Source organism: Microtus oregoni, unplaced genomic scaffold (genome assembly GCF_018167655.1).
Source record: "Microtus oregoni isolate MIOR12 unplaced genomic scaffold, Mior012 000002F_ref0000024, whole genome shotgun sequence".
Taxonomy (NCBI): Eukaryota; Metazoa; Chordata; class Mammalia; order Rodentia; family Cricetidae; genus Microtus; species Microtus oregoni.
This window is the reverse complement of record NW_024543061.1, coordinates 54,563,276-54,590,482: the sequence shown is the minus strand read 5'-3', so window position 1 is coordinate 54,590,482 and position 27,207 is coordinate 54,563,276. Positions and strand designations below refer to the sequence as shown.

The window sequence follows — 27,207 nt, the reverse complement described above, 5'->3', positions numbered from 1 at the left end:
AATGCCTATCTCACTTAGACCAATGTGTGGTGTCAACCCAAGTCTTAGTTGACACACTGGACCACTGGCGGAGTGAATAACTAGCTGGAGGTTTGAAAGTGTGCGGCTGAAGGGGAGGCCTGCTTAGAATGTCTGATTATATGATTACATGCTGTTCCTGCTGAGTCCCAGGGACCTGAAAAATCCCCCTGTACCTCCAGGGCCCTCTAACTCCAGCCTCTTTTCCTCACCAACCTCATGACAAGCCACTCTGCCCAGAGAATTTATGCCTCAACCACTTGTACTTCTCTCCCAGACCTAAAGACGTGACAGCCTCTCCCTCAGCCTGGGGCCTTCCTCTTGGACTGTTCAGTAAGTGCTTAAGCATCAGTTCCTGGTCAGGCTCAACACAGTGAGTCCCACCCTACACCATCCTGGTGCTCACCACACGGACCTCTCCTGTGCAGAGAGCAGGAACACAGGGCAGCAGGACAGCAATGGATTGCTCAGGTGGATATGTCCTTTGTGGTTAGTGAGAGACCTTTGGGCACTTATTACAGCCCAGCTTAGGAGCCCCTAGGCCACTCCAAGTCATCCTCTCCAAGAGGGTGGAGGAAAAGCCACAGGGCCAGTGACACATGGGGAGCGATAGCAGGCTGACAGGAAGAGACTGACTCCCATGAGAGGCCCTGTCCTGCACCCCCTGCAGCCCAGTCAGACAGCCACTCTTAGGGTCCCCCATGACCCACACAGCAATCCTGATTGCTGACCTGGCCCCAGCAGGTTCTGCTGAGAACAACCAAGTCTAAACGTGACTTATTGCATCACCAGTGTGTGAGTCTCCCTCGGTAAGGCAGTAGGCAGATGAGAGCTCACCTCCTCCAGGCTGGCGTTGCGCCTTCGCAAGCAGAGACACACAGCCGTGGCCCAGGCTTCGGCACAGGCCTCAGGCAGCAGCCCTGCCCTCCTCTCCACGTGCTTCCGGCAGATCTCTTTCACCACCTCCTTCCCCAGCCCCGTCTTCCTGGAGCAGAGCGAGGCAGTGCTGCTGGGAATCTCACTAAGAAGCAAATCCTTCTGTTGGAAGGAGAATGAGGAAACCCAGGTGAGATGCCAGGTGTGGCAAGATGTCTTAAAAAGAAATGTGACGTCCCCAAGCAAGTTCAGCACCCAAGGACTTGCTCTGTGACATTTACAGCTCATCTGAAATGGCTTTGCCCGTCCAGATTCAGCGACTCCATAGAAAATGAGACCATGAAATGCCTACTCCTGGGTGTAACACAATACAAATCCAATAATGGGCCTAAAGTACTAAGTGTGACGGATGGGAAAAAAATCAATAGCCCATTTCCAATAAATGTCTTCCATTTGATTAATATATGCACAGTGACTACTAACAGCCAACATTTGCATAGCCCTTACCACATGCCCAGCACTTATAATTTAATATTTTTTGAAAGATTTAATATTTTGCTGGGCAATGGTAGAACCTTCCTTTGATCCCAGGACTCAAGAGACAGAGGTAGCAAGATCTCTGACTTCAAGGTCAGCCTGGTCTACAAAGTGAGTTCCGGGACAGCCAGCACTACACAGAAAAATCCTGTCTCAAAAGAACAAAACAACAACAAAAAGATTTTATTTTTATTTATTTGTAGGCATATGTGCCTGTGTCTGTATGTGGGTGTGTACGTATGGCCAGAAGAGGGTGTCAGATCCTCTGGAGCTGGAGTTACAGGGTCAAGGCTGAAAGCCCCTGGGTGAGGATTCTAGGAACCAAACTCAGGTCTTATGAAAGAGTGGGGAATGCATTATTAAGCACCAAGCCATCTCTCCAGCCCCAATTTAATCTCTTTTTTTAAAGATTTGCTTTTACTTATGTGTGTGTGTGTGTGTGTGTGTGTGTGTGTGTGTGTGCATGTGTTTGAGACAGTGTGCCTACCATGTGTATGAGTGCCTGCAGAGGCCAAAAGAGGGCATCAGCTCCTCTGCAGCTGGAGTCACAGGTGGCTGTGAGCCACCGGCCACAAGTGCTGGGATCTGAACTCGGGTCCTCTGGAAGAGTCACCAGTGCTCTTAGCTGCCATCTCTACAGTCTCATAAATTAGTCACATTAACATGTACACGGATCCTTTTTGCTTCTGCTGGTACCAAGGTGCCTGTAAATCTCTCAGTGAAAGGGGACAGAAAACTGCAGGCCCTGAAGGTCACCCTTGACTGGGGAAATTGAAGTCACAGGCACTGCGAATTGGAAGCAGCTTCTTCAAGAGAACCAAAATGAAGGCGAGAACTGGGAGCCCAGGTGGAGGGGCTGGAAGCACTCACAGAAGCAAAACAGAACCATAAGAAGCTGAGGCGCCTTTTTCAAAAGGCATTTGACACATCTCACCAAGAAAGATGTGAAAAGAAAAAGCTAAAATAAAAACTATGAGAGGTTGCTGCTCAGGACTAATGGCAAAGAGTGCGAGGAATGACATCACTGCAAAGGAGCAGGAGGAAGAATCAGCAGTGACAGCGGAGAACGCAAGCTCATTTACCAGGCCAGGGCAGCAGCTCAGTTGGTACACTGCTCACGCAGCAGGTTCAAAGCCAGATAAAGAGGGAATAGAACGTGGCAGGGGTGGCACACACGCCTTTAATCCCAGCACTCGGGAGGCAGAGGCAGGCGGATCTCTGTGAGTTCGAGGCCAGCCTGGTCTACAAGAGCTAGTTCCAGGAGAGGCTCCAAAGCTACAAAGAAACCCTGTCTTGAAAAATCAAACAAACAAAAAGAAAAGGAAAAGGGAATGGTGGTGTATGCCTCTTCTAACACTTAGTAAGTGGAGGCAAGAGAATCAGGAGTTCAAAGTCAACCTCTACATTTGTCATATCAAATTAGTGTATGCTTATTATTGTTACTGCACATAACACTGCTCATATGCACATATTTATAATTACATATTTTAAGATACACAGCATTCTAAAGCTGGGTGTGATTACATACACCTAAACCCAGCACTCTATAGAGACTGAGGAAGAGGTCTGTAAATTTAGGGACAGCCTGAGCTACATAGTGAGGCTTGATTTCGCTGCCTAGCATGCACCCTTTACCAAGTCTCTGTCCCTTGGACCATTCTAGTCACTTACTCTGTGTAAGGGTGTCAGGTCCCCTGGAACTGGAGTTACAGACAGCTGTGAGCTGCCATGTGGGTGCTGGGAATTGAACCTGGGTCCTTTGAAAGAGCATTTTGAGTTCTTTTTTTTTTTTAGATTTGTTTATTTTGTGTACAATGTTCTGCCTGCATGTACCTCTGCAGGCCAGACGAGAGCACCAGATCTCATTACAGATGGTTATGAGCCACCATATGATTGCTGGGAATTGAACTCAGGACCTCTGGAAGAGCAGTCAGTGCTTTTAACCACCTGAGCCATCTCTCCAGCCCCTTAAACTGATTTTTTTGTTGGTTTTTTGAGACAGGGTTTCTCTGTAGCTTTGGAGCCTGTCCTGGAACTAGCTCTTATAGATCAGTCTGACCTCGAACTCACAGAGATCTGCCTGCCTCTGCCTCCCAAGTATTGAGATTAAAGGCGTGAGCCACCACCGCCCACATTTTGAGTTCTTAACCACTGAGCCATCTCTCCACCCTGTTTGTAGCCTTTTCAATAAAATGCATCCATTCAATGTAAATGTAACTAGCCACTTTATACAACCTTTCATACAGACTCAGAAACCAGTTCTGACAGAGGACCAGCCATGGGATGTGAAGTTTGCTTCAAAGGCAAAGCAAGGGCTGGGAATGTAGCTCAGGGGTCAAGCCCTTGCCTAGTGTTTGTGATGCCCGCATCTGTTCCCTAGCACCATGGATTTAAAAAACTAAGGTATGGTGTCACAGGCCTGTGGTTCCAGCTACACAGAAGGCTAAGGCAGGAGGATTGCTTGAGCCCAGGAATTCAAAGCCAGCCTGGGCGATAGAACAAGATTTTATCTCAGAGGGAGATAAAAAGTAAAATAAAAAAGTAAGCCCCACTGTGCCTCCATTTTCCCAGCCAGCAAGTAGGTGTTTCAGGATCTGAGAACAAAACATGCCTGACACCATCAAAGATTCAGTACCTGGAAAGAAAGACCACTAAGACCAGCATGGCACTTGTGACACCGTTCCTTGTGTAAGCACAACCTCTTCACTATTTATCTTTGGGGAAACGCGGTGCCATTCAAGGAGGGGGAAATCAGCACAGCTGAAGCAGTGAGCGGTTTACAGAGAGACAAGGCATCCAGAAGCTATTCACGGAGCTCTACCTCCTGACCCTCCAGGGAAGAGAGGTCTCATCTGGAGCCAGCAGTGACTTCACAGTGTGGGGAGCCCTGACAAAGCATTCTCGACAGAAGACTCAACCATGAACCTAGGCAGGTTTCAAGAGTCAACTCCCAGGAAATTCGAAGGAAAACTAGAAAAAGGAAAAAGCAGTGAGTGAAGTCAAGCAAAACAGCACGTCCCACAGTCTGCATGGGATGAACGACGACAGCTTTACTAGCACATGCAAGGACTCGCCAAAAAAAAAGGAAGGCAGGCTGTGCCGGAAGACGCTCACTAGCAGGGCCGCAGCTGAGTGCGTGGCACGTGCCTGTATCCTACAACTGAGAGACACCGGAGGCAAGAAGATCTCCAAGGATTCAAAAACAGCCTAGGCTCCAAGGTAAGACCTCCCCTTACTACCCTGGGAGGGGAAAAAAGAAGAAAAAAGAAAGAAAACAAAAGAACAAAGCTAGGAATAGAGTGTGGTTTGGCAGCTGCGCACACATAGTCAGGGTCAACAAGGCCCTGCGCCCACATGGAGGACGTGTGCCCAATGACACCAGCCAACCAACCAGACGTGATTGGATGTCTTACCAGGTAAACTGGACTGCGGTCCTTGTCCATCGCAGGGATACCGGTGAGAACCTCAGCTAATACCTGGATAGACCAGAACACAGAGTCAGTGTGAGCTTGCTATGCCCGTAGTCAGTTGAAGATTTAGGCAACGGCAGAGGCTTCTGTTTTGTTTTATTTTTATCATGACATTTATTTAACAACAGTGTATGGGTGTGTGTTGGTTTTCGTATGCCATGGCATTTGTGTAAAGGTTAAAGAGCAACTGTGGGCGCTGGTTCTCTCCTTCCACTATGTGGGTCCCACTGGGACCTGGCTGCCAGTACCTTTATCCACTCAGCCATCCTGACCCATCTTTTGTTTATGAGACAGGGTCTTCTGTAGCTCAGGCAGCCATGAACTTACTCTGTAGCTGAGGACGACCTCGAGCTCCTGATCCTCCTGCCTCACCAACATGATTCGTTTTCTACTTAATTCTCTCACAAAGGAGCGCAGCCCTGAGCTGATACAAGGCGACACCCGAGTGGAAAACTGGGATCCGTGTCCGTGTGAAGAGCAAGCCTGCCTTTCACAGGATTCTCGGCAACGTAAAGACACAAGAAGTGAGCACAGAGCCGGGCGGTGGTGGCGCACGCCTTTAATCCCAGCACTTGGGAGGCAGAGGCAGGCGGATCTCTGTGAGTTGGAAACCAGCCTGGTTTACAAGAGCTAGTTCCAGGACAGGCTCCAAAACCACAGAGACACTCGAAAAACCAAAAAAAAAAAAAAAAAAAAAGAGGTGAGCTCAGGGCTGGGAACTGAAACCTGGGCCCTGACTCTGCATGTGGTAGAGCAGTTGTGCTACAGAGTGAACAGCTGGCCTGTGTCAAGCTTCTCCCGCACCCTCCTGCAGCAGTTAGAGCAGACGCTGGCCACTGAGGCGACCCTGCTCCTAGGGCAATGAGGAGCACACTGGCGGTGGCCAGCAGAGGGCAGCACAGCGTGCCACAACAGAAGGGGGAGTGGATCAGCTGATGGGAAACGATCCAATAGACCGGACAACGCCTTCTCTGTCTCAGCCCTGTGGTTCTAGAAGGAACGAGTCCCTGACAACGGTTACATAGTGGCCATAAAAACGCTGAGATATTGACGCCAGCCTGATCTACAGAATGAGTTCCAGTACAGCCAAAGCTACCCAAACAAACAACACCCCACAAAAAAACAAACAAACAACAAAAACAAAATAAAATCAAAACCCACTAAGATAGAGCGGGCAAGATGAGGCAGTGGCAGGCAGGCCAGATCATTGATTTTGATCCCAAAAGGAGGCAGAAGAGAAGCAGCAACTCCGATAGTTGTTTTCTGACCCATCACGCACTGTGGCATGTGCACACCTGTACATGTTTGCACACACGCACACACACACGCGCGCACGTGCACACACACGCACTAGTACTACAGTACCCTTTTATACACAGCATCTCATTACCCATTACTCTCTTTTGAAGTTTCACTTATTTATTTATTTATTTATTTATTTGAGACAGTCTCTCTGTTCAGGTGGAAATTCCACCCCAAGCACCCTCCCCTGGGAGCTGCCTCAGTCCAGACTCCACCCCTGAGAGAGCCCACCAAATGATGACCCCTCCCCAGAGATGCTCAAGATCCTCCCAAAGGGTATTTAAAAAAAAACACATGGTTTTCTAGTCTTCCTTCCCCATCTCCTCTTGGGGGGGGGGGGGGGGGGCGGGGGCTGGAAAGCCATCCAGAAGTGTTGGTATCCATTAAACCTGGGCTTTTCCTAATTCGGTTTGATTTGGTTTGATTCAGTGAAAAGTTTCTGCACCCCAATGAGCCCCTCCAACCGACACAATAATCCGAATTAGATCACTCTCTATCCGCACCACTAACCCCATTTTACAGAAGGTAAAACTGAGGTCCAGACATGGAGTAGGCAGGAGTTACATGACTGAAATTTTACTGGATTAGGTCATACTGCCTGGTGGCTAAAAGGTCTGCCCTACTGGTTTGTTCTGACTTGCTTTTTTCTTTTTCCTTTTGTTTGATTCTGTTTTGTTTGTTTTGAGATAGTCTTTTTAAATTGCCTAGATTCTCTGGGAAGTTCCCCTGTCTCTCCTACCAGAGAGCCACTGGTTCTTCAAGTAGGGCCGCTTGCCTCACTGAAGTGCTCACAGGGAATTGCAGGGGGTTGTGGAGACGATGGGAGGCAGCCGAGAGGCCAGCCAGGGCCAGACAGAAGCTGAATCTCATACACAGAGGTCCAGCTGAGAGTGTGGGCTTCAGGGGTAGATGTGGACAGAGAGGAGACTGTGGTCAAGAAGAGGAAGTACAAAGTTCAAGACAGGGAGGAGGACAGAGGCAAAGGCCTGTGTGCAGAGGCCAGAGTGTGGCTGCAGGCAAACAGACTGGGTTTCTCAGGCAGCATTACCCAAGTGGATTCTGTGGAACACCACGGCAGACAGACACACCAAGAAATCAAGGTTCCACCGCCAAGTGAAGCTAGGAAAGCCTGCATAGCATTCTCTGGTGAGTTTACAACCCAGGTCATGGGGTCATGCAGGTCATAGGGTCACCATCCTGTTAAAAGCTCCTCTTAACTATAATGAAAAACCTACTTGGCTTTTAACAGTATCTCCCAAACCTATGTGTCCACTAAGCCCTTTGAATGCTCCCATCCTGCAGACATGGAGAGGAGTCAGTGTCCTCAAGACAAACTGAGCAGACCATCAGGCTGGGTGGGCTCCGAGCCCTTGGGACCTAGTCATGAAGCAGGAAGTACACAGGAGAGGCAGCTGGACACTGACTACAGACGTGACTATGACAGGAATGATAAATGCATGTTGGAAAGATGTGTTGAGCTGGGCGGGGAGGCACTCGCCTTTAATCCCTGCACTTGGGAGGCCGAGGTAGGTGGATCTCTGATGCAAGAAATGTTGGCTAAGCCGGCAGTGTGGATGGGAATCAAAAAGTTGAGAGATAATATCTGCACGTACTAGACTCACCAACCATATACAGCTTCTGTCTACACCGTTTTTACTTTAAGGGTTTTTCAGACAAGGTCAAATTGACCAAGAACTTAACTATGTAGCCTAGACTAGCCTAAAACTAGAAGCTATCTTCCAGCCCCAATCCCCTAAATGCTAGGATTATCAGAAGCCAGACAAAATAGACCATAAAAGTTAGGACCAATGGCACACACCTACAGTTCCAGCTTCTTTTTTTAAAAAACTTTTTTTTTAATTATTTTATGTTCATTGGTGTGAGGGTCAGTGATGGAGGAAGGTCATTGGTTAAAAAATAAAGAAACTGCCTTGGCCCATTTTATTGGTTAGAACATAAGTGGGTAGAGTAAACAGAACAGAATGCTGGGAGGAAGAGGAAGAGCTCAGAGATGCCATGCTCCCCTCTCCCGGGCAGACGCGATAGCTCTGCTCTCTGAGGCAGATGTGATAAAGCTCCGGCCCAGGATGGACGTAGGCTAGAATCTTCCCGGTAAGCGCACCTCGGTGCTACAAGCTGAGAAGAGGCTAGATATAATGGGCCAAGCAGTGTTTAAAAGAATACAGTGTCCGTGTAATTATTTCGGGGCATAAGCTAGCAGGCGGCTGGGGTGCTGGGGACGCAGCCCCGCCGCTCCTATTACAACAGGTCAGATGCCCTGGAACTGAAGTTACAGACAGTTGTGAGCTGCCATCTGGGTGCTGGGAATTGAACTCAGGTCCTCTGGAAGAGCAGCCAGTGCTCTTAACCGCTGAGTCATCTCTCCAGCCCCCAGTTCCAGCTTCTTAAAGGCTGAGGCAGGAGGATTATAAATTAGTAGCTAGCCTGGGCTATAGAGTGAGACCTCGTTGCAACAACAACAACAACAAAAATAACTTACGAGAAATATGGCTTAGTGGTAGAGCACATGTCTAGCATGACTGGGGGCCTGGGAGTTATCTCCAGCACCAAAAAAAAGGAGAGTGAAAAACTGGGATAAACTTGGGGCATAGCTCAGTCAGTGAAATGGTCATTTTGCAAATATAAGGACCTGTGTTCGGATCCTGAGAAACCACATAAAAATGCCAGGTGTTAAGGCATGCACTTGTAATCCCAGCACTTGGGAAGACAAAGACAGGAGGGTCCCCGGGGTTCACTGGCCACTGTCTAGCCTAACTGGTAAGCAATAAGCCAATGAAAGACCCAGAACCAAAGGAGGTTGATAGTACCTGAGAAGGACACCTGACCTACAGCCCCCCCCATCTCACCCCATCCCACACACATCTGCGCACCCATAATCTAAAAACAACTAAAACAAAAGATTTAAAAAGATGCCACAGTAGGCTTTGTCTCAGATCTGGCCTAGAGTCACAGTCTGGCTGCCTCAACTACACCTCCACGCAAGCCCCATGCAGAGAAGACCCTTACAATTCCACAGCTGAAGATGTCCACTTGCTTGGTCAGCTGCCCCACCCTGATGAAGCTTTCAGGCAGATAAGCAGTCGAGGCCTGGAACAGGTGGGTCTTCATGACGGTGTATTTGGTTTTTTTATCGGCAGGACATGGGTGAGCCACCGGGTGAGCCAGTTTGGGGATAAGATGTTGGTCCAGCAAAACGTTGGCACTGTGGGAAAGCAAGTGAAGAAAGCCTTTGAACTTTGGGACGAAGAGGTTGCCGTGGAGACACTCCGGCCAAACAATTTATTTATTTATTTTTTAAATATTTATTTATTTATTATGTATACAATACTCTGTGTATATGCCTGCAGGCCAGAAGAGGGCACCAGACCTCGTTACAGATGGTTGTGAGCCACCATGTGGTCGCTGGGAACTGAACCCAGGACCCCCGGAAGAGCAGGCAATGCTCCCAACCACTGAGCCATCTCTCCAGCCCCCTGGCCAAACAATTTAGCAGTGATCAGTGTCAGTCCTGCAAGGTGTGTGTGTGGGGGGGGGGTAGGTAGTCACAGAAGACCCTCAACATAAAACCGCCAGCGATAAATGGGTAGGACCTTGGAAACCCACTCACTCCACTAAGTGGGAATAGACTTGAACATTAGCCTAGTTGCCCCAGGAATGTGGCCAGAGAGATGCAGACTCCCACCCCTCCACAGATGTCAGCCCCAGCCAGCACAGCAGGCCAGCCCACTGCTCATGCTGGCTTAGACTCTACGAAGCTGTTCCCAGGACAAGCTCTGGCCTCCTCTCCACTCACTCTGCTCAGGTGGTAGGGAAAGTACCCACTTTTACATTTCAAAGAGAAGTGATAATCTCCTTTGACCTGGTTCTACTTGGAGGGAGCTAATTCGGAGAAAGAGCTCCCCAGGGAGTGGAGACCAAAGGCTAAGTTTCAGGCACAGAACTAACCTTAGCAGTGCTTTATTGCATTTATTTGGCGGAAGGGAGCACGCACTCCATCTTTCAAGGGGAGCTCAGAGGGACAACTTGCTGGAGTTGGCTCTCCTTCCGCAATATAGAGTAAATTCAGGGATCAAATTTAGGCTTGGCAGCAAGCATCTTTACCTACTGACCCATCTCACTGGCCCACCAAACAGTATTTGAAAAAGAAGATAGCAGACCAGGCACGGTGGTACTTTACCTCTAAACCCAATGCTCAGGAAACTGAGACAGCTACAAGTTCAAGGCCAGCCTAGGCTACACAGGAGTTACAGGCCAGCTCTGCTCTGCAGCAAGACTTTGTCTCAATAAGTCAAAAAGAAAAAAAAATGTTTAAAAATCTTTTTTATAGTGGCCAGCAACTCCAATATCTACTATTAGGAGCACTTCGGTAAACATGGGCAAGAATAAGAAATCACGGGGCTGGAGAGATGGCTCAGAGGTTAAGAGCATTGCCTGCTCTTCCAAAGGTCCTGAGTTCAATTTCCAGCAACCACATGGTGGCTCACAACCATCTGTAATGAGGTCTGGTGCCCTCTTCTGGCCTTCAGGCACAATGCAGAAAGAATATTGTATACATAATAAATAAATAAATATTTTTAAAAAAAGAATAAGAAATCATGACAAACCATGGATGCCTTGCAACATGGAGAGACACCTCCCGTGATCAAATACGGGGAGAAAGGAGAGGAGGAACTGAGAGTCAGGGCCTCCTAGTCATGAGGAGTTGTGTGAGAAGAAAGCAAGAAGTTGCCGATGAGCCAGGATGCAGATGGGGGGCAGAGCACACAGGGCATGTTCAATACTGAGTGCAATCCCCAACACACACACACACACACACACAAGCCAGAAGTCAGCAGACCTGCCAAGCTGGGCAGTGGGTCCATGGCCAGCTCTCATGCCCATTTCAGCATAGGTGCTAGTGCCATCAGATAAAATTCAGGAGAGGAGAGCATCTTCATGGCACATGCGGGAGGAACCTTGGTGAACCAGCTGCAAGGCCTATCTATGGTCATAGGGTGGCTGGTTCTCCTAAATGTTTTGGGCACTTCTGGAATCTCTCCCACACTACTTCCTCTTGGACATCCAATAAACCTCTGGCCTCATGAATCGCCATGCACTGTTACACACAGTCCTTCTCACGGTCACAGCCCAGCCCACCTCGCAGGACAACTGCAGGCGGCCTTGTGTCAGATCTTGCTGCCTCCCTGCCTCATTAACTAGTCATTTGCCGCCTGTCTGCAGAGTACCATGAGGCAGGGGTGAGCTGGCTTCAAGTGAGTTGAGCGCTCCCTTTAACCAAAGTGTTGGGGACAAGAAGCCTCCCTGACAAGACCCATCATCAACAGACACAGGCAAGGCGGGTACTGAGAAAAGCTTAAACGGGGAGCTCAGATCCTGAGGCTGGCAAAGCTCCCAGCTGGAGTGTGAACGTTTAGGGTGCTGTGGCCTGCAGGGACACTGGCTCAGAAAGACCGCAGACAGCGGCAGCTTCACATGCTGGGTGGGAACAGAGAGCACCCCTCAGAAGTACTGGCTTTTGAGGGCCTAAGGAGAGAGCTAAGGTCCCCAATGGAGGGGGTGCAGAGGAGAGGAGAGAGAGAGATGAGAGAGAGAGGAAGTCAGAACAGAGGCTGGCCTCGTTCTCGAAGGCAGGGCTGGAGGGGTAGGCAGGCCTAGCTTACCTCTTGACATTGCTATGGATGATGTCCAGGCTATGCAGGTATTCAACAGCCAGAAGCAGCCCTGAGCAGATGCTGGCACGCTGGGGCCAGGGCAGCAGGTCTGAGTCACCCTGAGAAAAGGGCAAGGAACAGAAAGAGTCACTCCTGCACCATTCTAAAGTCCTTAGAAGCCACCCTTGGTCACAGGGCTCAGTCAGCATGAGGTACTGGTTTGACGTGATGGTATTTTTGTTGAATACATTGACTTGTAAATCCAAGTTCAGATGCCTGTGAACTATGTGGCTTTGGGAAAGAGAGACAAGGCCTCTGAGCCTCAGCTGCCTCGGGTGAAACAGATGTGAAGGTTTGGAAGTAAGCTCAGGGGTGGAGTACCTGCCTTGAATGTACAGTGTCCTAGATTTGATCTTGGCACCAAAAGGAGGAGGAAGAAGTAGCTGGGGATGTAGCTAAGTCATAGACTGTCCGCTACCATTCACAAAGTCCTGGGTTTGATTCCCCAGCATTGCATAAAACAGACATGGTAGCATGTGTCTGCAAACCTAGCACTCAGGATATAGAGGCAGGAGGATCAGAAGTTCAAGGTCATAGCAAGTTTGAGGCTAGCCTGTCTACTGGTGTGACCTGTCTCAAAAACTTACCATAAATAAAAATTAAAATAAAGGATGCATTGATGTCTGTATTGAGAATTGTATAATCGTTCAAGAAAGGTAACAAACACTCTTCTAAGTCCTTCCGACCCCTAGGCAGGAGCCATCTGCTCCATTATCTGACCACAACCCATGACCCAGTTATTTACCTTAGCCTGGAGTCTGTCCTGCAGAGAGCCATTTGCCATGTAGGGGTAGATGAGGCTGTGGAACCGTCTTCCAGTGCAGAAGCCCAGCAGAGGTAAGACATTGGGGTGGCAGCATCTGAACCCAGCACCCAGGCATGTAGAGTCAGGCATCAAAGAGCAAGAGTCAAAGGCAGACCCTCCCGTCCCATCCCAGGCCACCAGCCGCATCCCAGGTGCCGCAGGCTCTGATCCCAGATAGCCTCACCCTACTTCCCTGCTATGCAGTCTGGCCCCATCCTCACTCCACTTTTGGAAATGAGTTTAGGGATGAAGAACTTGCTAGAGGCCACCGCAACCGCCTCAGGTTGATTTAACTTGGGGATTCCCCGTGTCTGAGTCATCTCTCTCCTCCTGGCTTTTCTCAGGACTCCAACCACATCTCAGGCTCCACATGTCTATCTGGGCAAAGGACGCTTCTTTCCTGCCTCCCAGAAACCTCTGGCCTCATGAATCACCATGCACTGTTACACACAGTTTTCCACGTCCTCCTCACGGTCACAGCCCAGCCCACCTCGCAGGACAACTGCAGGCGGCCTTGTGTCAGATCTTGCTGCCTCCCTGTCTCATTAGCTAGTCATTTGCAGCCTGTCTGCTGAGTACCACAAGGCAGGGGTCACCTGGCCTCAAGTGAGCTGAGCATTCCCTTTAACCTGGGAAAGCCTGGGCTACTAAACCAACAACGAAGGAGTAACCACCAATCCAGGAAAGCACAGAGTTGAAGAAAGGGCATAACTACATACCTGGTTTCCACAAAATAAGTGCATACATGTTACACATTTGTGTGGTCTTTCATATGCATGATGAGAGAAATATCTAGCTGGGTGTGATGGTGTAAGACTTTAATCCCAGCACTCAGAAGGAGAGGCAGGAGGATCTCTGTGAGTTGAGGCTAGCCTGATCTACATAGTGAGTTCCAGGGCAGCCAGAGCTACATAATAATACCTTGTCTCAAAGCAAGCAAGCAAGGAAGGAAGGAAGGAGGGAGGGAGGGAGGGAGGGGGGGGGAGGGAGGGAGGGAGGGGGAAGGAGGGAGGACCCAGATGGGATTACAAATTCTAAACCTGATGAAGTAATTAGTGAAGGCCTGTCCCAGTATAAAAAGAGGGCTGAGAATACAGTTCAGGAGCAAGCTACAGAGCATATGGAAAGTCCTAGAAACAAATGCCAACAAACCCAAATCTAACAACAAATAAAAATCACTAAACTTGCTGGGTGGTACTGGCACATGCCTTTAATCCCAGCACTTGGGCAGCCGAGGCAGACGGATCTGTGTGAGTTTGAGGCCTATCTGGTCTACATAATGAGTTCCAGATCAACCAGGCTACATAAAAAAAAAAACCTAGTCTCAAGAAATGAAATATAAAAACCATTCTCTGCTCTCAGGTTGTATGACACACAGAGGCAGACTTAGTTCCATGGTCCCCACGTGTCTAGAGAGCTATGGTTCTAAGATCAGTTTGCTGTCAGACTCTCAGTCCATCTGCCGGTTTCAAAATGGGACAGGAAGGATCTCTTTCTTCGTACATGGAAAGAGTTGGAACAAGCCAAGATTTCTTGAGAATTCTAACCCAAGCATATATGTGCTGTTTAAAAAGAGCGTGGTCAGCCGGGCGGTGGTGGCGCACGCCTTTAATCCTAGCACTCGGGAGGCAGAGGCAGGCAGATCTTTGTGAGTTCGAGACCAGCCTGGTCTACAAGAGCTAGTTCCAGGACAGGCTCCAAAACCACAGAGAAACCCTGTCTCAAAAAACCAAAAAAAAAAAAAAAAAAAAAAAAGAAAAGAAAAGCGTGGTCTCTGGACACAGTCTCGAAGGCTCACACTCTAGCTCTGCTAATTACTGGTTGTGTAGTGTTGAACCAAACACTGAACCTCACTGGGCCCCAACTTCTGCACCTACCAGCTGTGGCCTTGTATAGCTGTGGCCCTGTGTTGTAGAGTTCTGGTGGAGATGGAACAAGCTTGTCTATGCTGTGCCCTGAGCATGGGCCCCAGAGTTTGTATGTTGGGAACTTATCCCCAGATTTATAATCAAAGGTATCTGGAGGCAGGGTGCTTAGGAGTAACTAGTGTTAGGTGAGGTCATGGGTTAGGGCGACACAAGAAGAGGAGGAGTGACCCTCAGTCTCACAGCGTGATGGCCACTATTGCCACACACTGCGTGAAACCTCACCAAACGCCCTCCAACTTCCCAGTTCCTAGAACCATGAATAAACAAACTTGTACTTTAGACACCACCCTGTCTGTGACACTAGGTGACAGCAACAGAAAATGACCCAAAACAATAATGGCAGTGCTAACCATTGCCTGGCAGATAGGAGGCACTGTTTTCCTGCTATCATCATCAGGCCAGGGGTTCTGCACGGGAAACCTACCTGAGGCAAAGCTGCATCTCTGCCTGCAGGAACCTGTCCATGGGCCCTGGACTCGAGCCGGCCACCTATGGGAAAAGACACAGCCCCTGAAGATCCATCCGGCTTTAGCCCCAGGGCTCCACCCACCCTCCCTACAGACACCCTCAGCTCACCTCCCTGAGCTTCTTGAAAGCAAAGGCCACACCATGCCTTTGCCCCTGGTAGATATCAGCAAAGGTCCCCTCGCTGATTCGGTGGCTTTGGTCAAAGTCCTCCGTTGCTTGGATGACATCTGCCTCACTCCAGAAAAACCTGTCTCCGGGCAAACTCAAAAGTTTTTCCTGCTTGGGGACAGACGTGGAAGTGCTGCAGTCCTGGGGATTGAGAAAGGAGAGCGGGTGATGTGTTGTGGAATATTTGTTTAACGATGCAAAGATGTGTTGCATTCTTTTATGTTGCATTTGTGTAACTCTGTGAAGCTGTGTTACTTTGCCTGCCTAAAATACCTGATTGGTCTAATAAAGAGCTGAACAGCCAATAGCTAGGCAGGAGAGAGAAACAGCTGGGGCTGCCAGGTAGTGAATAAATAGGAGAAATACAAGCTCATAAAGAGAAGAGGGAGGAGCAAGGAAAGGAGGATGCTGGGAGCCAGCCACCCAGCCACACAGCCAGCCATGGAGTAAGAAGGAAAAAAAGGATATAGAGACTAAAGAAAGGTAAAAAGCTCAGAGGCAAAATGTAGAAGAAGAGAAACAGGATACTTCAAGTTAGGTTAGAAAAGCTGGCTACGAGCCGGGCGGTGGTGGCACACGCCTTTAATCCCAGCACTCAGGAGGCAGAGGCAGGCCCATCTCTGTGAGTTCGAGGCCCGCCTGGTCTACAAGAGCTAGTTCTAGGACAGGCTCCAGAGCTACAGAGAAACCCTGTCTCGGAAAAAAAAGAAAAGAAAAGCTGGCTAGAAACAAGTCAAGCTAAGACCAGGCATTCATAAGCAGAAGTCTCCATGTATTTATTTGGGAGCTGGGTGGTGGACCCCCAAAGAGTAAAAAAAAAAAAAAAAAAAAAGCTACAATGATCACCCTGGGAACTGGCTTTCCATGCTCCCCAGGGGGGACCCTGGAATACTTTGGAAGCTTTCATCTTGTTACCAGTGGTAACAAAGACTCCATAGGCCTTATACCTGCCAGTGCGAATGTTCAAATAACCGCACAGTTCTCTGAGTGGAGCTAGAGATTCTAAGCCTGGCACTATGGAAGACCAGAAACAGAAGTCAGGCTTCTGTGACCTCCCTTTTCACACACAGGTGCACAGAAACTTATTTTTTTGAAGTTACATTTGCCTTTATCGGTAGTTCTCGGGAATTGGAGGCTATTAAAGACAAACGGGTCTCCTGCTGGTTAGATACACGAGGATTTGTCAAAAAATGAGAGTGGGGCTGGAAAGACGGCTCATTGGGGAAAGCATCTGGAAAAGCCTGGTGAGCTGAGTTCAATCCCCAGGGCATAAATGGTGAACTCCTGAAAGTTGTCCGCTAACTCCGTATGTGTGCCATGTCGTGTATATGCCCTCACGCATGCATACACATACTACACACAACATACATAAATAGAGAATAAAATTTTAAAGATGACGTGCAAAAATCAAAAGAAGAAAAGAAAACCAAATAGAAACTTTCCTTTTTTTCTGAGACAAAGTTTCACTGTGTAGCCCTGACTGGCCTGGACACACTATGTAGACCAGGCTGGCCTCAAATATTCAGAGACCTGCACAGCTTTCCTCCCCGTGCTGGGATTAAAGGTCCTCAATGATCCAAGCATCTCTGAAAATGATTAACTAAATCACGGGAGAGGTTCATTAACCAGCCCCAGGAACTGCCACTTTCCTGCCCAGGTACCAAACCCATAATTTCTCAAGAATATGGATTTTTAAAATACCTTTTTCTTTTTAACAGGATTTCTATGTTGATGGAGGAAAGTCATTGGCTAATAAAGAAACTGCCTTGGCCCATTTTATTGGTTAGAACATAGGTGGGTGGAGTAAACAGAACAGAATGCTGGGAGGAAGAGGAAGTGAGCTCAGAGACACCATGCTCCCCTCTCCCGGGCAGACGCGATAGCTCTGCTCTCTGAGACGCACACGATGAAGCAAGCTGCCAGGTCAGACATGCTGAATCTTTCCCGGTAAGACTGGTGCTACACAGTTTATTAGAGATGGGTTGATCAGGATATCAGAATTAGCCAGTAAGGGCTAGAGCTAATGGGCCAAGCAGTGTTTAAAAGAATACAGTGTCCGTGTAATTATTTCGGGGCATAAACTAGCAGGCAGCCGGGGTGCTGGGGACGCAGCCCTGCCGCTCATATTACAACAAAACTATGCAACTCTAGTTGGCCTGGAACTCACTATACAGACCAGGCTGGCCTTGAACTCACAGAGGTCTGCCTGCTTCTGCCTCCCGAGTGCTGGGATTAAAGGCAAGAGTTACCACTCCTGACTTAAATGATATTTTCAGATCAGAAGAAAAATCTGGGCATGGTAGTTCCTGCCTATGATCGTGGAGTTTGGAACTCTAAGGCAGGGGGATCACAAATTCAAATCCAGACTGAGGTTCACAGTGAGACCTTGTCTCAAAAATAAATACTGGCGGGGATACAGCCCATTGGCAGAGTGCTTGCCGGACATGCACAGGCCCTGACTTCCATCCTTGGCACACAGAAACTGGGTGTGGGGGCACAAGACTGCTGTCTAATAACTTGGGAGGGGAAGGCAGTAGGATCCAAAGTTCAAGGGTATCCTCAGCTACACAGTGAGTCTGAAGTCAGCATGAGCTACATGGAACCCTGCCCCAAAGAGTAGCAACCTGTTTCCTTTTTCTTTTTTTCCCTTGGCTGGGGTGGAACCCAGGGCTATAACACTGAGCAGCACCCCAAACCAAGGCTTTCATTTCTAACCCAGTGTGAATTGCAGTCATCTTACTACCAATACAGTCACAAGACTACCTGGGAGTGTTAGTAAATGAGGGTGAAAGTGCCCACGGGAATAAAGTCATAGCACATTCTGGAACCAAGTCAAAGTGCAGGACCACTCTGACTGTTGCTCAACTCCAACAAGAAAGTGGGAAAGGCTGGTGGTTGTAAACCAATTCATGTAACTGCACACATCAGCTCCTGCTTACAAGGGGCCACAGCAAACAGAGGTCCTGTGGGACTTGGTAGTGCAGGCCTGTCCTCCAGGCTGCCCCTCCAGAGCCTGAGACAGGGAGATCGCAAGTTCAAGGCCTGTCTGTGAACCTTAAGTAAGAGCCTGTCTCAAAGCATAACAAAAACGGACGGTGCTTATAGTTCAGTGGTTGAATGCAAAGGGCCCTGGGTTCAAATCGCCACTATGGCAAATATGAGTCCTGGCCTATGCTGGGACTCAGTGTTAGGGTGCTTCATTAGGCCCTGAATTACACCCCAAAGAAACAACCCCACCAAGCACCCCATGCTCAGAGCAGCAGAGGCCCCTCATCTCACCGATGACTATACTTAGTCTCAGAAGCTTGCAGAGAATGGGTCTCCCTGTCCTCCCTGCCCCCACACTTGTCTCAGGGAATGAAGAAACTGTGTTTCTGAGAGAACCACAAGCCAGGACCCAGCTGGGATAGAAGTCAAGGGTGGGTTTACCTTAGACTGGGGAGAGTCGGCTTGGTCAGTTTTCAAGGAACAAGGGGCATCCTCCTTGGATGGAAGCTGGTGTGAGGCCTGCTGCTGGACTCCAGCCAAGGTCCCTGGAAAGGATGACAGGGTCAGCACCCTGCCTGGGACTCACCCCGAAGCCACCCCTCTCAATCAGTGCTGACACCATGTGCCAGCCGACAAGCTCCTTGGCTGTCAGTGCTTTTAAGCCTGGTGACATCTTACAACATGAACAATTTACCATCTCTAATGACAGGAAGAGACGGGGAAGCAGGAGGTGCCACAAGCAACCCAGGTCACAGGATGCGGGATGCGCCTGTGCTGTCCCACTGCCTGGCAAAGAACAGCCGAGGACACAGAGAAACCTCCTGCCTCTGAAAATGGTCTGACAGTTACTCTAGGCCTTAGCCAAAGCTGGTTGCTCCAACGTTGCAAATGAGACTTTGGGTGATTACCCAGTTGTCTCTGTCATTTATTGCACATTTTTGGAAGTTTCTTGATTGCACTTCCTATCTACTCAAGTAATATTATTTCCCTTCTCAGATATACAATGGGGTTGAAGACTAGATAGTTGTAGTTACTTTCCTTTCATGACTTGGCCAAGTCATTTCTAATACAAGACTTAGACTCCTTAGGATAGAATAATTATCAAAACATTTAGCATATATTTCTTGCTTGATATTGTTTATGCTGGTTGTAATTCTAATTTTTGTACTCGATATTTGTTCTTATTGTGTATAGCTTTGTATTAGGCTTAGAATTAGACAAAAGGGGAAGGTGCTGCAGGAACTCCTTCAGTCAATAGCCTTTAAGATACTATCCCACTTGGGCATGGCCTCTCTCTCTCTCTTTCTCTCTTTCTGCTGCTGGATTCGGTTCCTGTTCCCCACTTGTGCAGAGGGCTGTGATTTGTGAGTCTACCCCTAAATAAAGAACCTTTATTATACTCAATTCTGAACTATTGTGGGCCTACTTTACAGCGTCCGTCTACACCCCAGTGCCAAAATCAAAGGTGTGTGTCACCACTACCCAGCAGGGATTTCCCAGTCTTCAGAGTTTTCAAAGACTTGTGTAAGGCTTCCCCAGATGGAGGGGCAAGGCACAGCAACACAGCAGATGAAGCAGCCATGGACACACCCCACAACACGTACAACACGCACACGGCACATACACAACACACACACGACACACACACACTGTTACCACACACACACACACACACACACACACACTGCACCACAAACCACCACACATAGCTGCCACAGCTGACTCACAGAGAGCCTAAGTGTGTGACTTTCAGTCTGCTGAACGCTGCACAGGTTCACGGAAGGGCAGGGACACACTGAGGGCCCATTCATCTCTACAGAAAAGCTTCCAAAACACAACCCTGAGTGCCTGAACTTTTCCTCTACAATAAAAACTTCCTCCAACACTGGTTTCCCTGGGTAGCACACGGTCCTGGAATCCGGGGCTTTCCCAGGGCTGACAGGCATCTGTGATACGTGGAAAGAATGACTCGTGTTTCCAACTACAAATACTCAAGAGTAACTTCCTTCTCTGTGGGAGGGACTGCAGGGACAGGCTCAGTGACCCAGGGCACTCAGGAAAGTGAGCCATACGAAGGCTGGCAGTGAAGGGACAGAGGGGCACCTGTGACCTCTCCATTCTCCCCCACCTCCTCATCCACGGTCTTTCTCACTTTGGCAAAGGAACAGCAGGCTGGCACGGGTCTGAATCCCATTCATTGGAATTTACAGGCCACATGTCTTCTCCCCTTCCTTCAGTCACAGGGTAAAGTCCAGACTCCACGACCTAAGGTAAACTGTCCTGTCCTGCCCGGGTGGTCCATGTCCCCCTTTGTGCCTCCATCCCCATGTCTGCTCTCTCTGTCTTCCTTTCTGAGACAGGGTCTCACTACGCAGCCCTGGTCTGGAACGAGCTATAAAAACTGTAGAGGAGCCGGGCGGTGGTGGCGCACGCCTTTAATTCCAGCACTCGGGAGGCAGAGGCAGGCGGATCTCTGTGAGTTGAGTTCGAGGCCAGCCTGGTCTACAAAGGGAGTTCCAGGACAGGCTCCAAAGCTACAGAGAAACCCTGTCTCGAAAAACCAAAAAATAAAAAATAAAAAAACTGTAGAGGGCAACTGGACACAGCACACAGATAACAGACTGTGAGGCGCCCAGCCCCAACAGATGCATCTACATCACAGCTCCATCTATGGCCCAGGACCTTTGTGAAAGAGGGGACAGAAAGACTGTATGAACTAAAATACCAGAGAGTCCACTGTGAAACAGCCTCTCATATAAATGACTGTATAAATAAGATTTGAATAATGGCAACATCAATAGATATTCTAATGCAGAAAGGGAGCCGCTCACAGGGTCACACCCTGGGATGACTAACTACAGGCCTCTGACTAAGAGAGGATTAGCCTCCAAGCCCCCAAATTGGTTGCATTATGCAAATTGGTCAGCCCTGATAACCACATACACACAAACAGCAAAAGTGGACAGCAGGTTGCATTTATATATTTATATGTACATATGCATGTGTGTGTGTGACTGTGTGTGTGTGACTGTGTGTGTGTGAGACTGTGTGTGTGTGAGTGTGTGTGTGACTATGTGTGACTGTGTGTGACTGTGTGTGACTGTGTGTGACTGTGTGTGAGTGTGTGTGAGTGTGTGTGTGACTGTGTGTGAGTGTGTGTGTGTGTGACTGTGTGTGACTGTGTGTGAGTGTGTGTGTGTGACTGTGTGTGAGTGTGTGTATGTGACTGTGTGTGACTGTGTGTGTGACTGTGTGTGACTGTGTGTGACTGTGACTGTGTGTGACTGTGTGTGTGACTGTGTGTGTGTAACTGTGTGTGTGACTGTGTGTGTGTGACTGTGTGTGTGTGACTGTGTGTGTGACTGTGTGTGACTGTGTGTGTGACTGTGTGTGTGACTGTGTGTGTGTAACTGTATGTGTGACTGTGTGTGTGTGACTGTGTGTGTGACTGTGTGTGACTGTGTGTGTGTAACTGCGTGTGTGACTGTGTGTGTGTGTGACTGTGTGTGTGACTGTGTGTGTGTAACTGTGTGTGTGACTGTGTGTGTGACTGTGTGTGTGACTGTGTGTGACTATATGTGAGTGTGTGTGAGTGTGTGTGACTGTGTGTGACTGTGTGAGTGTGTGTGTGACTGTGTGTGAGTGTGTGTGACTGTGTGTGACTGTGTGTGACTGTATGTGAGTGTGTGTGAGTGTGTGTGACTGTGTGTGACTGTATGTGAGTGTGTGTGAGTGTGTGTGTGACTGTGTGTGAGTGTGTGTGTGACTGTGTGTGACTGTGTGTGACTGTATGTGAGTGTGTGTGAGTGTGTGTGACTGTGTGTGACTGTATGTGAGTGTGTGTGAGTGTGTGTGTGACTGTGTGTGAGTGTGTGTGTGACTGTGTGTGACTGTGTGTGTGACTGTGTGTGTGTGTGACTGTGTGTGACTGTGTGTGTGTGACTGTGTGTGACAATAATGGTAGAAGAGGCTATCAGTGTGAGAGATGGGTGAGACAGAAGGAGTTGGAGGGAGGGGGACTTAGAGAGTTGGGGAAGGACAGGGAAGAGAGAAATGATGTGATTATATTTTATTAAAATGTATAAAATTTTAAAGAAATTCATTAAATAAATAAAAAGGACCCCCCACTAGCCAAAAAAAAGACTGTAGAGGGCACTGTAGATCCTTGTGCTCACTCTGCTTCTTACCTGCCTCCTCGTGACCTGGATCACACTAGATCTTCCCCTAAGCCCCTAAGCTATAGAATCCATTCTTTTTGTTTCTTTCTCTCTTTGTTTTGGTTTTTGAAACAGGGTTTCTCTGTATAGTCCTGGTTGCCCTGGAGTTCACTCTGTAGACCAGGCTGGCCTCGAACTAGGAGACCCACCTGCCTCTGCCTCCCAAGGGCTGGGATTAAAGGCATATGCCAACCCCACCCAGCTAGAATCCATGCATGGCACTGTGATCTGTGTCTTTTTGCCTGCCCAGAAACGAGCCGTTCTCTCCCAGTCATTAGAATGCACAGACCGAGTAATACCTGACACAGGCCCCTGTGATGACTAAAGACATTTAGTTCTGAGTCAGGCATCCCTTGAGGACCACTGGCCTTTGCTCTGAGATGCCTGGGACATCCCAGGGGTCTGTAGGTGAGATAAGAATAGAATAATGGGAGGGGGAAGGGTGGGACTGGAGAGATAGCTCAGTGGTTAGGAGCACTGACTGCTCTGCCAGACCACCTGGGTTCAGTTCCCAGCATCTACATCCCAGCTCAGTTCCGGGGAATCTGATGCTCTCACACCAGTGCACGTAAAATTAAGTAAATTGTTTTTTAAAAAGAAGAATAGGATAATGGGCTGTGAGGAATTAACAGCTGCTTCGCTTCTGTAAAATTCCCTCTGGCTATGGGAAAGGGAGGAAATGGTCCTTTTATTACTACACAGAGGGAAAGAAATGAACAGCTAGCGGTAAGAATAAACGCCCTTAACCTGAATTTGAACTGAGTCTAAGTCTCAGGTTTCTCCCAGTGGATCTGAACAAAACAAATCCACTCTTATGGAAGAGGTCACAGTACTTTGCAAAAGAGTTTCAATAGAGTCATGCTTTAGGCTTTATTGTGGTAATGATCACCAGGAAACTTTCTACCAAAGTTGTACTGTATTTAAAAATGCCTAAAATAAACTGTCCAAGGTCAGACTCTGGAAGCTTGAACCAACACTGGCTACTCATTCGTGCCTAGTGCAGACGCAGATGTTACTTGGCCAGCTCTAGTGTTTGTAGACCCTGCCCACCAACACAAACACACACACACACACACACACACACACACACACAAGAAACCCAGTGGGTCTGGAATTTGCATTCATCCCCCAGCCTCTGCTTCCCCAGTTCATCCCAGGCTGAGATGACAGGCAGACACAGCCACATCCAGCTGATTCTCTGCAATAGGATATAATAGGCTCTGTTCGTACCCATTTTACAGATGGAGGAACTGAGGAATGAAGAGGCTGAGTGAATTCAAGCACAGGGGGGTTGGCCTCAGGCCCAAGCCCCCTAAGAGTGACTTCTCCCAGAAGGGTTGGCTGGCTTCAGGTCCCTCAGTGAGCTGCATGCCATAGGTCTGGGATCTTAAGCTATAGGTCATGGGCTATAGGAGTGGAGAAGCAAGCCCTGGAGAAGTCACCACTGGCTGTCCTCCTGGCATCTGACTGATTGTCCCTCAGCTCTAGCCTGAGCACAAGAGGCTGGACACACATGTAACGTGCTCTGCAAGTCTCTGGGACTGTAGTGCATGTATACAGTACGAGAGACAGGAGTGCTCTAATCCCAGGACTTAAGTCACCTTGAACAAATCTTTATTATTTTCTTCTGATGAAAATGGTAAGGGCCAGGGGTTGGGGAAGCTCAGTGGTAAAGCTTGCACGCCTAACGCCCAGGGTTCCATCATCAGCTCCCCTCCCCCCAGAAATGTACTTATTTATTTACTTAACACATTTAGAGATTGGGGGGGGGGGTGCTGAGGATTAAAGGCAAACCCTGTGCATGCCAAGCATGCCTTGGGCCACAAGGCTCCTACCCTCAACCTCCTGAAGAAAGCTGGATCACGGGTATGCACTTCCCACTCAGAATAGGGTTGATCTCACACGATCCTCCTGCCTCAGACTCTCAAATAGCTCGGTTACAGGCACACCTGGATGTTTCTCCTTTTCTAATTCACTTGCACAGTGTGTTTTGATGCATGCACACACGTGCGCACACGCGCGTGCGCGCACACACACACACACACCAAAAGAAAAAAATAACCCATGAATACCTGTGGGGCTGCAAAGAATGACTCAACAATTAAGAGCATGGGCTGTTCTTGCAGAGGCCTGGGTTTGATTCCCAGAACCCACACAGTGGCGCACACGATCCCTAACACCAGTTCCAGGGGATCTGACACCCTCTTCTCCTCTCCATGGGCATTATGCACAAGCAGTCCATATACATATGCGCAAGTGAAACACGCATACACATAAAATAAAAATAAACCTAAAACCCAGAAGAGGAAGAGGAAGAGAAAGGAGAGCACCTGTGCCCAGAACGGAGCCCGGCTTCACAGGCTGGCCCTTTTCCTGTTCGTCCTTGAGGTTTCTTCCAGGAGTAGCCACAGGGCCTGGCTTCACAGCCTTTGGGAAGGCTGGAGGAGGAGGTGTGCTCTCAGGAACCGGCTTCCCTAGAACAAGGTAGAGTAGACACTGTTAAGTTCCATGACTAGGGGAGCTATGGAGAGGCGGGTCTGGAAGTCAGGGACTTTGGCTCTGATAGTCTGAATATCTCTCTCTCTCTCTCTCTCTCTCTCTCTCTCTCTCTCTCACACACACACACACACACACACACACACACACACAGCTTCTGACACGATTAGTTAGGTAACTTCAGAAAAGTCACTTTCTATCTGTGAGCCTCCTATGAAAAGGAGACCTGGAGACCACTGGGGCTAAGAGATGGCTCAGCAGTAAGAACACTTTCTGCTCTTACAAAGGACTTGGATTTTGTTCCCAGCAGCCCCCATGGCAGCTCACAACTCTCTGCAACTCCAGTTCCAGGGCATCCAGCATCTTCTGATTCCCGTGAGCACCAGACAGGCACATGGTACACATTCATGCAAGTAAACACTCATACACATAAAATAAATCGGGACTGGCGAGATGCCTCAGTGGTTAAGAGCAAGGGCAATCTTTAGGAGACTCGTTTGATTCCTAGCACCCACATGATAATTCAGAAACATCTGTAACTATAGTTCCAGGGGATACAGCACCCTCTTCTGGCCTCGGCAGTCACCATGCATGTGGGTGGTACATATGCAGGCAAAACCCTCACATATGTAAAATGCAATAAATAAATTTTTAAAAATAAATTAATTAAAACCAAACGGAGACCATGAAGATAATGCCTGCTTGCCTCCTTCCCGGGGCCACTGTGAGCAGGGTGAGAGCCCGGGTGTAGCGCTTTGGCAAGGGCTGCACAGTTTACTGAATGTGTAAACAAGTCGAAGGCAGCCACCTGGGAGCTAGGTGTGGCTCAGCAGGAGAGCACTTGTCTAGCACGTGGGAGATCCTGAGTCCCAGGAGCCACAGGTACCAAAGTCCTGACAGCCCATCCGTTTCACTTCCCCACTTCCTACATGTGACTCCTACAGAGCAGCTATATTTCGAGAGAGCCGCTGGGCCAGGCCCCACCCCACACATACACACAACTGAACAGTTCATCTCTAAACAACTTGAGGATTTGCTGAGGCTCACACAAAGCCCTGGCTTATAGGGCTGGCTGCAGAAGTCACCTGCCCTCAGTCTCACTTCTACTTAGCATGAGTTTGGGAAACTCGGAAGATGTTAGGAGCTCATGCACATGCCTGCTCACGTTCAGATTCTCAAAGCAGGTCGGCCAAACAGCATTCTCTCTTCCACTAGTGCCCAGGCTTACCCTTCCTGCCCACACTGCTGCCAGCTCAGCTGCCCTTCCTTTATCACCAGGTAGCAAGAGACAGAAATATGGATCCACTCTGGCCCCATCACATCCCGCTCCTTAAAGGGAAGCACTATGGCTCCTCAGCACTGGGATTAACGTTTAAATTCCTTAGTCTGAATTCTCCAATATTACCGCTTCAGAGAAAATCCAAATTATAAGAGATGTGGACTTAACTCAGAGGTGGTAGAGCACTTGACTAGTGTGTGTGAGGGCAAAGAAACAAGACCACAGTCCTGTGCCCAGGGTCCTTGGCTCGCTATTGGTTTGCGGTAATATGTGTGTGAAACAATTAAAACGATACCCCCTTCTGTTTTCCTCGGGCACTGTATGCAGGTGGTGCACGCACACAGCCATAGGCACAACACTAAAACAAGCCCGGCGTGGTTACTTTTGCTTTTAACGCCAGCACTGGGGAAGCAGAGGAGCGCTGTGAGTTCTAGGCCAGCCAGGGCTACACAATGATACCTTGATGCAAAACAAGCAACAAATCTTGGGAACTGGAAAGATGGCTTAGTGTAAGAGAGTGTGAGGACCAGAATTAGGTTACCAGCACCCTAACTCAAGATACAGAGATCTGATATCTCTGGCCTCTGAGGGCACCTGCACTCATATGCATGTGTGTGCTCACACACACACACACACACACACACACACACACACACACACACGAAGGCCCAGTGACAGCTGCCTACTTACTTGGTCTCTCAACAGCATCAGGCCGAGCTAGAGTCAAAGCCCAGCATCATTTGTTCCCAGTGATAAATGGAGTCTCTCGAAACAAAGCATCTCTGTGGAAGACGTTTTGCAAACCCAAGCTTTGGTATCACCACGAATAACATCTAAGTTCACCTGGCACTGTGCTTTCCTGGATGCTGGCAGGCATACTTAACTTCCACAGCCATCTCTGGCAGTCAACAGAATTACCTGTG

The 27,207-nt window shown here is 48.7% G+C and overlaps 1 protein-coding gene across 1 annotated transcript in view; it reads right to left on the bottom strand.

The window, feature by feature from the left end:
- Window positions 1-27,207, bottom strand: part of Irak2 (interleukin 1 receptor associated kinase 2) — a 53,191-nt gene that overhangs the window by 4,551 nt on the left and 21,433 nt on the right. Inside the window, exons 3-11 of the mRNA XM_041635347.1 lie at window positions 24,840-24,983; window positions 18,734-18,837; window positions 15,245-15,445; window positions 15,093-15,157; window positions 12,681-12,795; window positions 11,885-11,994; window positions 9,231-9,426; window positions 4,845-4,907; window positions 856-1,056 (exon numbers count right to left, since the gene is read on the bottom strand). Of these exons, the coding sequence (XP_041491281.1) occupies window positions 856-1,056; window positions 4,845-4,907; window positions 9,231-9,426; window positions 11,885-11,994; window positions 12,681-12,795; window positions 15,093-15,157; window positions 15,245-15,445; window positions 18,734-18,837; window positions 24,840-24,983 (1,199 nt within the window). The remainder of the gene's footprint in view (window positions 1-855; window positions 1,057-4,844; window positions 4,908-9,230; window positions 9,427-11,884; window positions 11,995-12,680; window positions 12,796-15,092; window positions 15,158-15,244; window positions 15,446-18,733; window positions 18,838-24,839; window positions 24,984-27,207) is intronic.